The 15,355-nt window shown below is 41.5% G+C and overlaps 1 protein-coding gene across 1 annotated transcript; it reads right to left on the bottom strand.

Annotated features, from left to right (window-relative positions):
- Positions 1-768: 768 nt before the first annotated feature.
- NME5 (NME/NM23 family member 5) lies at positions 769-8,656 on the bottom strand. Its single transcript, XM_005523536.3, has 6 exons — positions 8,572-8,656; positions 7,257-7,423; positions 5,287-5,492; positions 4,848-4,948; positions 3,717-3,835; positions 769-1,436 (listed from the first exon to the last, which is right to left on the bottom strand). Exons 2-6 carry the CDS (start codon positions 7,383-7,385, stop codon positions 1,365-1,367), a joined length of 627 nt encoding a protein of 208 aa, XP_005523593.1. The 5' UTR covers positions 7,386-7,423; positions 8,572-8,656; the 3' UTR covers positions 769-1,364.
- Between the last annotated feature and the right edge of the window lie 6,699 nt (positions 8,657-15,355).

Raw genomic sequence — 15,355 nt, 5'->3', positions numbered from 1 at the left:
GACACATACGGGGACAATATAGGCAAAAAAACTGGTTGTAAACAGATCCGTATTTCTAAGCATTTCATACTTTTATTCTTCATTATTTGAGGGTTTGGGCTCTATTTTTTTTCCTTATCCTAGCAGTCACAAGATTTTTAGGTCTTGGTACTATAGGGACCCGTTTCCAAATGTTTATTATCTGCACTGGCAATAGTGTTCCACTGAGAGGATAAACAATTCACTTAAAGTTTGATGTTACAGACAAATTACTTCTGTTTCTCATAATTACTCAAATTGGGGAAGCAAGTTTTTTCATGAAACGAATTATGAAATTGCTTGTTTGTTTAGCATTAGTCAAGCATACTCTTATTTTAGAATTATGAAAATTACTCTGTTTTCTTCATTATAGCTAGTCAATCCATAAGATACAAAGCTTGAAGTTAACAAGTACAGCTCTTTGAAGAAAATTAAAAAGCCCCACATCCCCAAAAATAATTTAGTTACTTCATAAAAGGCAATAGCGTAGGATTAACCCATTGCCTGTGGAAGAGCACTCTTGTGAAATTCTTCAACAGAACACATGAAAGTTTGAGGAAAATGACAGAAATTTGCATACCTTTAAGAGCAGAAGAACAGAGAAACACTCTTAAGGTGAGCTGTTCCAACTAAGCACCTTTATTGCAAACATATGTTGGAAGACAACCTTAGTCCTTGACTAAAATACATCTTCATGTTATTTATAGTCACTGAGCTTTTTGCCACCAAGATGGGAAAGGTGCATTGAATGTACCTTCAAATGAGTCCTTCAAATTATATTCTGACAAAATACATCAGACTTAAGTGAATCATCTTCAAGAACAACCTTAGCTGGGTGATTTAATTAGCAATTAAAATTCCAAAGTTGCTAATATGCCTCCAGTAATTGTTTTCTACATTATATCCAAGTACCTCCCTTCATTTAGAGTTTATGCTAAAAAATTGGAACACAACCCTTGGCTTCGCAAAGCACAGGCCAGGGGGATTTAATTTGATAATCCACACTGCTGTAAATGATTTTGTTTACAGAGCCAAACCAAGAAAAACATGGACAAGAGCAATAAGTCACACCCACTCAGAATATTCTTTTTTTTTCTTATCACCCAATGCCAAAAATTTATTATGTAATTGTACATTCACTTTGTCAGTAGAGGAAGTACTAGAACCACTACATCCTGGTTAAGTATAAGGTTATTTATCCTATGAGGACACAAGTAGTTAAGACAAATGCATTTACTTTAGATAGTATTGGTTATATTGTCAAAGGACACACCAAAAATGACAATACACAGCTGTAACTTGGAATGTGTGAGATGGTTTCCACCAAGCTCTCACTGCCGATGCTCTTACTGAGAGATGCGATATTGTAGTTTAGGTTTATTAGGATTGTGTTCAACCAGCCAGTCAGCAAGCCAAATCTGTGAACAAAAAACCCAAAACCCAAATGTTTTCAGCTTTCTGTTGCTTTCAATTACGTGCATAGGAGAATATTAAAAACATTATTTGAAACCTCTGCTCCAGATATTCTTCTACTGTGCTGCAAAATTAAGACCTTTCAGAAAAAAATGAACATGCAAATGACCTGTTTTTTAAAAATATTCTTTTAAATCTTCACTGCTTATATTGCTTTTGAACAATACACAATGACCTTTAGAAGACAACTTGTCCTGGCATTATCTTTGTGAAAGTGTAAGACCATTAGAGCCATACTTCAAATAATTCAGCCAGCTCTGTTTTGGAATGCAGCTGTACAATATGCATGAAATTGCTTAATGAAATATTACTGCTAATAACATTTAGAGATACCTCATCAAGGAATCATTCACTAAGAATGCCTGCTTTCTGCACTGAAATCACCTTACAATACCTAAAACTTAAAACCAAAACATGGTTACTTTTTGAAATTCATCTTGTATGTTTTCCAGCACGATGTACTTAAATGAGAATGTGGGGGGCAGGAATGCCTTGAATCCTAATTCCATCTGCCAGTCTGGGCCTGGCCTTAGGCAAATTAACCTTTTGCCTCGATTTCTCCACTTGTAAAGCAAAGTTTTTAACACATCCTTATTTACTTCACAAAGCTGTTGACAACTGGTTTCTGGAATGCTGAGAACAACGAATTTCATACCACACTGTGAAGAGCTGACAGAACAGCAGACAAGGAAGGTAAGCAACACTCTGCTTTAACTACCAGATATATAAAGGGTGGTTTGCAAAGGAAGAGCCAAGCAGAGCACTAGGACAGGTAAGAACCCAAGACAGAAAAGGAAAACAAACAAACAAAATATCCCAAAACACAAAACCCCTTAGGAAAACTACTTTGGAAAGAAAGAAATCCTCAAATAATTTGAACCAAATAAATTTATCCTGTATTACTTAAGGAACTGGCTGAGACAACCTCTGTGCTGACAGCAAGTATTTCTGAGTGCACAGACACTTTCTGATGACATCTCCAAAAGGAAAGGAAAGAAAAAAAGGATACTGGAAAAAATAAAACATTCCAATAGTCTCCCTGTAAGCACCTAGCAGATAACAAAACTGAAAAGCAATAGGCAATATCTATTTCTGAAGCAGTATCAAATCAACATTATTTTCCTTCTGTTACAAGGTCACAGAGACTATGGACAATAAAGAAGGTGCAACAGAATGTTTTTAGCAAAGCTACTGATGCCGCTTCATACAGCTTTTTTACAAGAAAGGAAGGAAAGCATTGTCTCAATGAAGTTACTGTTAGATTCCTCATAATTGACTAGAAAACTGTGCTAAGAATGCAGATTAAGTGGAAGCCAAAACAATGAGTTAGAAAGATGGGACTTGCAACAACAAAAAAAAAATAAATCAGTATTTAATAAAGAGAAGACTGAAGGGAAATACTCTTCAAATATGCAATACGTTGCTGAAAAAAAAAAAAAAAGAGTGATATATTACATTGTCTCCAATGTCTTCTGAGGATTGTAGAAGGGGAAAAGAAAGGTAATGGGCTTAAAATTGGAGCCAGGAGATTTAGGCTATCTTTTAGTGAAAGCTTTTAACAAGTATAATTAAGCAGTGAAACAGATTGCCTGGGGAGACTGTAGATTCTCCATCATTTAGAGTGCTAAACCACAGGCCAGACACACATTTGTTAGGAATAGATACAACTGGTTTGGCTTTTGGGCAAAGGAATGGACTTCATCTCTGTTTTCTAGATTTCTATGGTAATAGTGCCATACATACAGATAAAGTAAACAGGTTATACAGCTGGAACAATCAAAGTACATTAAATGTGGCCTCATGTATATCACATAGTTCACAGGAACACCACAAGTGATTTTTAAGGGGTTTTTTTTCTGAAAAATATCCTTTAGAAGAATGCAATGTTGATTATAAATGTGATAATGATGTAAAATCCACCACAACTGCTGGAAAATTGTCACACAAATTAATTATCTGCATGCTTAAATAAGTACTGAAACTTTAAGAACACAAAGATACATTTACCATGTTTTTCCAGATGTAAGAAAACTGATTTTGTTTAAGGACTTAAAACACACCCTTGTTTCATCTCTAACAAACAAATCAACTTCTTGAAACATTAGCTGACAGCTAAAACAGTACAGCTCTTCACCAACAGCATCGTTCTCCTATAAACATGGACTTTACTAACGGCAAGTAACTGCATCCCAAAGCTGCCAGCAGCACTGGGACACTGCACATACCATGGGGTCTGCTGGCTTCTCTTTGCACAGGGCAGTGAGTCCTGCCAGCAGCGTGGGCTTCACATACAGGTTCAGGTAATCCCGAGCTCTTTGTCCAGTGGGAACTGGCTCCAAGATTGCTGCAGGGAGGAACCAAAGGTGTTAGAAAGCAGCCTCTAGAGTGATTAAACCCAGCCTTCTTTCAAAGGCTGTTTATATGTGAGCTGCTGTTTTCCTTAGTAAGTTAATGATACACCATGGTTTTATAGCTTCTCCCATAAAGGCAAAGAAACTCTCTAAACTTCTTTACAATGTTCCCAAGCTAATTTTACTAATTATAGTCTATTATGAAAGGGGAGGAAATCAGATCATCTGGGGAAAACCTCAATCCTTGAAGAAGCATTTGTGGTAGAAGAGAAACAAGTGTATCCCATGTTTAGCACTTTCTTCTTCCAGTGTGAAGCTGGTTTCTGAGGATGCTAAAATCTCACCTTTAGTCTTGCTGTTTGTCAGGGTGGGGAGAAGAGACATGGTTTACACAATAGGTAAGGTCTGTAAGGAACTGCAACATCTTTTATTAAACTCATTGATACAGCTGACAAAAAGTATCACTAGACACCACTGTCTAGCAGTTTCACTTGCACCTTTCTGTCAAAGAGCAAAATACTGTTACATTACAAAACAGACATCCTCTTGCAAACTTCCCAGGTTCTAAGGCCCCTTTCTCTGGCACTTAACTTTGGAATTACACTATCATGTGAGCATCCAGCTGCTTTTGAATAGTAATTACTCAGCCTGAATCCAAGAAAAGAGTCAGTCTTCTCAAGTCAACAGGAGTCTTCAAGGCTGACAGTGCCAGAAACACTTGCTGGAGTGTAATAGCTTCCTATTTCTTCTCATTTACCGGCTTTGACTGCTCCAGTTCCCAGAGCAGAGTTTGAAAAGTGGAAGCAATCTCTATAACTACACTGGCTCTTCAGATAGATTTTTGGTAAGCCTTTCATAGCAGAAAATATCAGCTTATACATAAAGAGACCCACAATCCTGTAAAGCAAACAAACCTCATAAATCAATTGTATCTGGAATCAGAGCAGGACAGGGAAGAACTTCATCCTCCCCAGGACTGGCAGTGAACCAACTGTACCATTTTACCTTCTGGAAATATGAATCGAATTTCTTTCTCTGCTGAGGAGATGTTGAGACTGCCGTGGAGTCCATTCCTCAGCTCATCAGTCCCATAGAGTGCTCTTAAGCTGAAAACAAGGGAAATAACTATTTGAAGGGCAACTGCGAATCCCTTCCAAGTCTCTGCAGCCTGAGAGCACAGAAAAGCAATAGATATGGACAAATTAACAAGACATTGGCTTTTGTTTTAAACATATGAAGTAGCTACATAAAACTTAATGTTCATACACTCAGCATTCCCCTTAAAATAGGTGAACTTTGCATACTAAAAAACAACAGTGAAAAGCTGTTGCACAAAACTGAAGAGATAAGAAGTCTATGTCTGTACAAAAAAATCACAAAACTGGTCTCAATCAAAAGAATGATAAAATCCTACTGACTTGCCCAGGGCCAGTCAGTGAGTTACCTGTGAGGGTGAGTTATCCTAGCTCTTAGGCTGTTGGTTGGTCCAAGCAATTCCTTCCAGTATGAGACTGCACAATTTCTAGCAAGTACCATAGCAACTATAGGACCAGAACTCATATAGGCTGTTAAATTAGGAAAAAACACTTTTCCAAATTGTTCTGCGTAGAAGTTGCTACATTGCTCAGGGCTTAATTGGAGCTTCCGTTTCTATAATGTGTAAAGACAAAAAAAAGAATTAAAATTGTTGCTATATTGAAACAGCTTAGAGCATTAAAAGGCAGGATAGAGTCCTCTACTAAAGTCATATCCTCAAGTGCAGAACACAGAGTAACTTCTGAAACTCTTCTGATTCACCAGATATGATCCTCCTTGAGATACAGAGTAACAAACAGCAAAAGTTTTCCAAGTTAATTAGGGAAACAGCCCATTTGAGCAAGATGTGATTTTAGCCCAGGCAAACTACATCATTTTCTAACTGCCAGGTGACAAAGCACTATACAGAAAAAGTGAAGAGCATTATAGGGGCAGGGTTTTATTACTCAGCTGCTACATCATAATGTTCTACTTTTAAACAAGTTTCTCTCCAGCCCACACTGTTAATTATGCAATTGTTCTATTTTTCATTCAGGGCTTTTTGAGTCTCCCAATAGCTGCCTAGCCTGCAGGTGGCCAGGATCAGGACAACTTTGGGAAGTTATCAGTAACCATAGGGCAGTCAAGAAAAAGTTTCTGAAGTGCATTCTTCGAGCTCAAACTTATACAACACAAGAGTTCTATATACTCAAGAGTCCTAATAATTTCAGTGCCAAAAGTCACTGCAGATATCAGAAAACTCTACTAATATATTACAATTAAATAAATAAATAATATATTTTGTCTCATCTACTGATACCTATTGAATCAATAGAAACATGGAATGGTTTTGGTTGAAAGGTGTCTTAAAAATCATCTTGTTTCAAACACTCTACCAGAAACTGGGACACTTTCCACTGGACTAGGTTGCTCAAACCCCAAACCTGGCCTTGAACGCTTTCAGGGATGGGGAGACTACAGCTTCTCTGGGCAACCTGTGCCACGGCCTCACCCTCATGGTGAAGATTTTTTTCCCAATATCCCATCTAACCCTGCCCTCTGGCAGTAGGAAGCCATTCTCCCTTGTCCTCCAAGTCCTTTTCCGAAGTCCCTCTCTAGTTCTCTGGAGCCCCTTTGGGCACTGTAAGGGGCTCTCAGGTCTCCCTGGTGCCTTTTGCTCTATCACATGAACACCCCCAGCTCTCCCAGCCTCCCTTCAGAGCAGAGGGGCTCCAGCCCATGGAGCAGCTTCGTGACCTCTTCTGGAGTAGCTCCAAGAGATCCATAAATAAATAAACAAACACAAATAATAAATACAAATAAATAAAACAACCAGAAAGGCTAAGGAGGAAGTGAAAAAACCAAGATATTACGGGGAGCAGCGGGAGGGGCCCCTGCCGCCCACAGGCGCGAGGGCGCAGCGCCCCCCAGCGGCCAACCAGCCGGTTACATTTAAATATTCATAAGCTTATTTCAATATTTATAAAGTCTATTTACTGTAGAAACAATGGGAAAATAAAATTAGGCTGCAACTGGCCAGCTATCGAATTCAATTAATTCTCTATTATCCACCTGCACACTGCACAAAATCTTGTGAGATCTGAATGACACACTCTCCAAAGAGTTGCCTTGGAAAGTTCACACATCTGCTCCATACATTTGCTAAATCTGAGTTTATTAACGAAGTGTTTTCCTGTGGACACAAAAATAGTTGATCTGCTCTGTTCCACCCCATGCATCAAAAAGCATCTCTTTACAGAATCTGACAGAAATGTTTGATGACATGAAGAACATGATTTTTGGACACACAAGTTTTTAGTTACTGGCTTGACTGCTAGAAGTTAAATATTTTCCTGACTTATTAACTACAGCTATTTTCTCTGGAACACAGTCTGTTACCTGAATGATATGGAATCCTGATCGGAGAATGAGATCCTCTATTTCTTCTTCTTTATCAATGATGTCTGGTTTGATGATAGCCAGAGTTCTTTCCACATAAATCTGAGGTTCAGGCATTAAGACCTCCATTTTGGCTTCTAAATTAGAATTCACTTGCACTTTTTATACTGCAATGACATCAGTATGTGACATTTGGAGTTTGTCTACTGCACAGTCACCTGCTGTGACACTCACCATGTACTCCAGGGACAGAGAGGACCACACCCATCCATGTGAGATGCTCTCTGCACTTGGTAGCACCCTGTAGTTCACATTCCCATTTTCAGTGCAGTGGCATTTTGTGGAAAATAAGGCCAAAATTTAATGTTGTTATTCACTGAGTTGGACAATGTATGAGGAAAGACAGGCATTATCACACACCTTGATGTGGGCTTCCTGTGCTCCCACACCCTCCATCCACCACGGGCTCCTTCAAACACCAAATCTGTATCCTCACACATGAGGACTGTGGTGTGGGACTAATGATGTGGAGCTGGTCCACCGTAAGCCTCAACGGTTATTTAATTCCAGTATTTATGGGCTCCAGACAAAGTGCTGGTTTTCTGACTGAGCAGATGCACTGGCAAGCTGAGAGCGTGTGTTGTGAGTTGTGAAACCAGTGAGGAGGTTTCCTACGGACCTGTGTCCATTTGTAACCTTCTTTTCATCACAGAATGATTTGCGTTGGGAGGGACCCTAAAGACCATCCAGTTCCACCCTGCTATGGGCAGGGACACCTTCCACTATCCCAGGTTGCTCCAAGCCCTGTCCAACCTGGCCTGGCCTTGAACACTCACAGGGATGCAGCAGCTACAGCCTCACTGGACAACCTGTGCCAAGGCCTCACCATCCTCAAAACCAAGAATGACTTCCCAGTATCCCATCTAATCCTGCCCTCTGTCAGTGGGAAGCCATTCCCCTGTCCTTGTCCCAAGTCCCCCTCCAGCTCTTTTGGAGCCCCTTTAGGCACTAGGAAGGGGGTCGAAGGTCTCCATGGAACCTTCTCTTTTCCAGGCTGAACACCCTCAGCTCTCTCAACCTTTTAGAGAGAATTGCGAGCCCAGGATGCTCCGCTGGGTTCCTGACAGAGCCTCAGAGAGCTGCACACAATGGCGCCTGTAGCCCTCCCCTCGCCCACCGCCCGCCGTGTCCCCAGGCTCCCAGCCCTGGCTCTCTCCATCTGCTCTGGACCAAACGCAGACACGCACAGCCGGCGTAGCTGCAAAAACCTGCTCCCTGCTGCAAGGTCCGCTCGTAACCCCCCAAATCCACCTGCCTTGGGGCCCGGCCAGGCTTTGCTATCCCGGCCTCCGGGACTCTGCCGGACCCGCCGCGGTTGCCGCGCGATGGCGGGGCCAGCCCCGGGCACAAGATGGCGCCCGCGGGCCTCGGCGGGGCGGGTTAAAGATGGCGGCCGCGAGCGGCGCCGTGATGGCGACGGAGGCGGAGGGCGCCTCACGGACCGGGAGCGCCGTGGGCTCCGCGCACTCAAGGGGCGACCGTGGCTGCCCTGGGATGGGCTCTGCGTGTGGTGCGGGAGCAAAGGGGGGAGTGACGTGATCTCCGGGGCTTATTCAAAAATCTCATTTCTCCCACCCAATAAAAGCTTTGTGTCGGTTTCACCTCACGCTCAGAACTGCTGAGGGAGCCATGCGCTCACAGCAAAAGCTCATGAAGCGACGTAGCGCGATTTACTGGCGGGATGAAAAAAAAAAAAATAAAGGAAAAGACAGCAGCCCTTCCAGGTCATTTATAAGTGTTTGCGGGGAGGTTTCCTGGGGACGCGCCTGAGCAGCGGCGGCGGCGCGGCAGCTCCCGGCACACCCACAGCACTGACCCGAACCACAGCTCTCTAATGGTGGTTCTCAGCACTGCGAGAGAATCACAGCGGCTACCCGGTGCCATTTCACGTTTATGAGAAAAATATGTGGAGACAATGATGCAGATGCGGCGATGAAGCAAAACCTTCACCATTTTGTGCATTAAACCATGATGACCTGGGCATGAAGCAGAGCTGGGGAGCCGCATTCTCTGGCGATTTTCCCCAAATTTTACCCCCGTGGTGACAGTGCGTTTGCTCCCTGCACATCCCTTACTTCCCCGGCTCTCTGGGGGCAGTCAGCTTGTAGGAATTGGCTGCCCAGTATCCACTGTCCATCCAAAATGACCCATAGTGGCCTGGGGTGGCCCGGTGTCACCTCCCGTCCTTGTTTACCGGAGCTCCCGGGATGGAGGCGGGCCAGCTGGCCCCGCGCTATCGGGGTGTGGGCTGCTGAACGGCCCCGATAACTCCGCCGCCCTGCTCCTCTCTCACCCTATGCCTCGTACCCTCTCCTCACCGTGTTCTCATAAAACTCTGGGATTTGAAGTGCTGGAAGACCTGGGGCGTGCGGCTGACTTCAGCCAAAACTGGACATGGCACTCAAACCCTTGAGGTGACACTGACAAAGGGGCAGAGCGAAAACACAGGTTTGCAGGCTTTAAATTTTAATGGTATCAGACTGAAAGTAGAGGCAAAGGAGAAAAGACAAAAAAACCCCGAGGATTTGGAGCCAGAGGTGCTGACACTGTGTGCACTGGTTAGGTGAGGAAATAGCAAATTTACAGCAAAAGCTGTAAGAGAAACCCATTTTGCCTTCATCTTTTTCATGAGTAATGTGAATAATATAAATACAGAAACAAGAAATAAAACTATGCACTTATTTCCTTGCAGCCAATTCCCTTGCAACCAAACAACTGACGTTGTTATTCATATACCTTAAAAAGTACAGGTTCCAAGTGCACAAGACAAATTTGGATATAGGCTTTCCTTCACCAACATAGGCACGTGGCATTGTTTCTTTAACAGACATACCTTATCCAATATTTCATTGGAAGACACAGTAAACACTGCAACTTCACAGAGATAATGGATAAACATGTTTTATTTTTTAAGAAATGCTGATAGAAAGAGTTCACCAGTTTTTTAGTTTAGTTCAGAGTTAATTCAGCAAGTAATTTCTTTTCAAAGTCAATGAGCACAAGTCTGACAGCCCTTGCTTAAATTTAGCAGTTCAAAGGCTTCCTCTGCCAGCATGAACACTTCAGAATTATTATTACATAAGAAATGTTGAATTTAATATCCGTGTTTCACTGTTAATGTGAATCTCTTGCAGTTCCTTTATTGTGTGGATTTTTTCCCAGCCACCCGGGACATAAATCCCAAAGCATCTTCCTGTGCACCCTGAGGCTGCAGTTTGGCTGGGAGCAGGGTCCTGTGCAGCTCCCTGCCCAGCACAGCTCCTCGGGCTGTGTCACAATTTCTCCTGCTCGCTGTTTCCAGAAGCATTTCTGGAGGGCGGAGATGGTCTAATTTTAGTACTGGGAGAATCCTCCTCTCTCCAATGAGCGAGCAGCTGCATCTGGAGCTGCAGCCAATTACCCGGGTTTCCTCCTGCTGCACTTCCCACGATGGTTTAATAATGCAGAAGCACAAATTTAAAGTGGCCCCACATGTTAAGAGAAAATAACATTATGTGCTCCTTAACAAAGCTGTTCTACAGTAGTAGAATCTCAAAGGTTTCCTCTAAAGCCTAGGATTCCATAAACCTGACTTTAAAATAATGTGTTAATATCAGTGTGTTTATTTTCTTCATAGTGTTTGAAATAATATTTCTGATAACTAAAAGGCTGGTCTGAAGCATCTTCCCTAACTTCTGTAGGCCAGGGATGTGCTTTTAGGAAAAGAAACAAAAACAAGAACAAAAAAATTAAACTAAAACAAAAGAGAAAAACCAAAGCAAAACAAAAATCCAAACCAAAACAAACAAAAAGGAAAATTATAATTACAATGCAATAAACCATTGTGGTTCTGAACACTTCTCAGGGCATAGCCTGTCTGCTGTATCTTATCTGTTAAGCGGTTTAACAAGCCTTAGGTGTCTCACTTATTTTTAGCTGGCATGGAATATAACACCAAAAGATTGTGGCTGCAGGTGCATTTACATCCTAGCAACACCAGATAAGTAACATTTTAAGGAAAAATATTATTTCAGAGCTTTGTCCTCTGATAGTGCAAGAAAGTGCAAAAACTAATGTCTTGTAGACTGTTAAAAAGGAAGTAAAGAAAAACAGAATGATGAAAATAAACAAAGAAAAGCAAAAGAAATAATACCAACTAGTAAAATTGATTAAAAAGGAAGCTTGCACATCTTTTTTAGCTTTGTTTGCATTTTGATGGTTAAGTAGAGAAAAATGTGTTTGCTACAGTGGCAATGTTCTAACTACACACTAACCAAATATACAACTTTCATCCACCATAAGCTCTCTTTCCTTTACTTCTTTTCATGAACTTTCTTACCTACCCACAGCACCAGCTTACCTTTCCTGCTTGCTCCACCCATGCTTGCTCTTGCAGGGCAGAGTATGTGACGGAAATCCACTGATCAAGGCAACTTCCTCTCCCACACGCCTGCTCTCTCCTCCATTTCTGCCTTCTCACAACTACACAATTCTCCTTCTGCAGCTCATCTGCACGCTTGTAATCCCAGTGAGCTTTTCATTGCTGGTGCTTAACCCTTGTCAAGCCTTCCTGTCTGTTTTCCTCTACTTGTTATCTCACCATTTTCTGTAAAGATAAAAGTGATAAAATATTCTCTTCATGCTTCCTCTGTCTACAAGTCTCTAAGTGGCAATAACAAAAAGCTTATCAACATGTCTTCTGTAACTCCATCACTTGCCCTGATAACTTCACCCCATTTCATTTCCTGATCTTCCCCAACCCTCACTCCTTCATTTGTTCACAGCTTTAGTCATTCAGTCTGCTCTGATTCCTAGCACCCACAGAGATAGGCTTGTCTCTTTTACCATTGGAAAAAAAAAAAGAAAAAAAAAAGATTTTGGTGGAAGTGCCTCTAGTCACCTCACAGGTTCCTCCAGTCACGTATATTCATCTCTTGCTAGGTTCTACCCTAAATCCCCTTCAAACTTGGTTTTGCTTCCTCTCATCATCTGAAAGCTTCTCAGTCCATCTTAAATCAATCTCTTGTTTGCCCTTCAGTCACATTTAGCATATCTAGCTCATGTCTTAGCTTAGTTTTTGCAGTTATTCTCACTTTTCACTTCTCCAGTCACTGCTTCAGCTTGGTTAGTCCCTTCTTCCCTTGTGCCTGTTTCCTTTTTCTGCAGGAACACTGATGAGCACTGTCCTTGACTCTCCTCCCTTCCCACCTCAACACCCCAATGTACCTTTTGTTTCACCCTGTAAAGACATCCCCTGTTTCCTGTCAGCCCTACAACTGAATTCCACTATTGCCCTTTCAAATAAACACCTTCCTGCTTTATCCCACTGTTGCTCAGGATGAGCACCTTTTGAACACCTGTAGAGGTTGGGGCTGACAACTTCTTATAAAGGTGTCCTCATCTATATACAGACATTCTATATAAATACTGCATATTGCTCTCAAGCTATCACCTAAACTTTAGAGAAGAAACACTTGCATGTGTTTGCTGCTTGATTGTTCTACACAATGTTTAACCTATTACTGGCTTGGATTATCCCTGAGGCCACCAAGCTCAGAGATAAGTAGTCACTGTGATCACAATGAAGTCACAATGAAGAAATGAATGTATGAATAAACCAATAAAAATCTTTTATCTACAAAACTAAAAGAGGTAGTTGGTTAAATAAGGCTTTTTTTAAGAAATATTAGCAATGCCTACTTAAAGACATCTTCTATTCATCTTAATTCCATGTAGCATAAGGAATCCTTTTTGCTATACTTATTTTGAGTCATTACATTCAGTCTCATCATGAAAATCTATGGGATTACTTGCATAGTTATTATTAATAAAATGTATTTATGTATGCTGTACATAGACTAGCTTGGACAGAAGCTTCCTATAGTGTGGTGTCCAGTGCAGAGCAGGCAGTCTGACCTGAGATGTTTACAATCATCTTAGACAAGACAGGCATAGGATGTGGGAAAAAGAAAAATTACACCAAGTTTCAAGGCAGTGGATGATATGTTGTTTCTCTCTTTTTTTTTTCTTTTTTAGAAAAGAAGCTAGAAAAATCAACAGAAGTGAAATAATGAGGAAAAGGAGAGGATGACCTATCCAGAAAAGGAAAAAGGAGGTAATGAAGAGAGGTATGGCACAAAACTCATATGGACAGACACCAAGGGGTAGGGCTTGGCATAAACTGCAAGTTTGATAGAATAGCAGAATTAGACCCAAGATCAGAAAGCCCATAAGAAAGTAAAATTCAGTGGAATTTCGGTCAGCACCATGAGTAAACATAGCAATTACAGATTAAAGAATGGCAACAAATGATAGGTTTTCTTTTTCTCAGCAGTAAATGTGTCATATAAGGAGAATTACCTTACACATACCATATAAGAAGAAGGTATGTGTGTACTTTTCTTTGATTAATCACAGGCTTTGAGTGGGGAGTGAAAAGCAAGACCAAAACCCAGAGGAATTCTTTAAAATTTCCTGTGGCATGATGGGGCCTGGTGAGACAAAAAATAACCACAACTACCCATATTCTCAAATTTCTCAGTCCTTGATGTCTAGATGGATAAAGAATGACTTTGTTAGTTGGGCCAGTCACAGCTCTCAAACCAGGCTGCTTAGCCAGTCTTCAGCTGCATTGTTATCCTGCTCTTGGATATGGAACACAAAAGGTTTACTCAAACAGCCATTAACATGGGGCAACTGGGAATCACAGAGAGCCCTGCCAGCTGGGGCCTGCTGTTCGAAATTCCCAGGATGGGAGATGGAGAGGGACCTGACCAGGAGAAATGGGCAGCTGGAAATGAGAACGGGCTTAAAGAAAGCACTGTTAAGCAGAAACAGGAAAACACTTGACAAAGTGCTAGGGCAGGATGAGACAGGTTCAGCAAAGCAAAACAGAGAAGCGGAGAAATAAAAAGAGAAGAGAAAGTAAAGGGAAATGTATGTAGAAGTCCTGATGAGATGACCATCATTCACATTCTTAGGAAGACTTGATGAAATACAAAACAGATGTTAAGGGCAGTGAATCCTGCAAGAAAATGAAGTTATGACTACATAATCCAAAGCACTCAGGTTATGTCCATCAGCTGAGCCTGACAGACATGTGCGAAGAGCTGCAAGTTTCAGTTTACTATCAGGTGCTGGTCTGCAAACTTCTAACTTCAGCACAGATGTATTTCTACATTTCTGCCACAGCTGCATACACAAAAGCCAGCAAAAAGAAGGTGGGCAGGGAACTAGGGCAATGGCATTCACCACTTCAGCTGTGCAACCTGCAAGCCTCAGTGTGGCCTTGGCTCCCTGTGACTTAAACAAATGTGTAGTATTTTCCCATTAGGCAGGCTATTAGCACAGGGTAAGTGAATGCACTTAGCTGACAGGCAGTGGCTTAGATGGTTGTAATCACAAACCACATCTTTTTGGTACAGACCTGAGAGGTTTAAAATCTAAGCCCAAAGCTTCTTGAAAAATCACAAGCCCTCCTGCTGGATGTGGGGTAAGCTCCTCTGATACGGTATAAATTATGATATCTTATAAAAAAATCTTTGCTTCTAATATTTTATTTAAAGTTCAATACAAGAAAACAATAAAAATATATTCTCATAAAGATGAGCATCTCTATCAGCCAACATCTGCAACCTGTCCTGAGAACATTACAACTTTCAAGTGTACTGGCCCTGCTCTTTCTACAGTTTTTACTGCCCTGACTTTATAGAACATTTTTTTACAAAATTCAACCTAAAGTTCTGGTTAAGAGTTTATGCATAGCATACCCTACCCCGTCAGTAGCCTAATGTGAGACTGGCATAGCTAAAGATTAATTCTGACCTACTGTATTTATGATAAGAAGTGTTCTAAAAGCAGCTCAACTGAAGGACAGTTCATGATCCAGACAAGATCCCAGACCAGATCACTTAACAAAATGTTTCATCACTATTTCTATTCACAGGTGACTGTGGGCACTTCTGCGTTTTAACAGCAGATGAAAGTTGAGCCACGAGCCTTATTTGACAGAGGGTGGAGCAATAACGTGTGCACTCATTACTGGAGTAAGTTAGGTAATA

The sequence above is a fragment of the Pseudopodoces humilis genome, chromosome 17, assembly GCF_049639895.1.
Source record: "Pseudopodoces humilis isolate 2021_Gansu_Grassland_sample_001 chromosome 17, ASM4963989v1, whole genome shotgun sequence".
NCBI classification, from domain to species: Eukaryota; Metazoa; Chordata; class Aves; order Passeriformes; family Paridae; genus Pseudopodoces; species Pseudopodoces humilis.
This window is presented reverse-complemented; position numbering and strand designations above follow the sequence as displayed.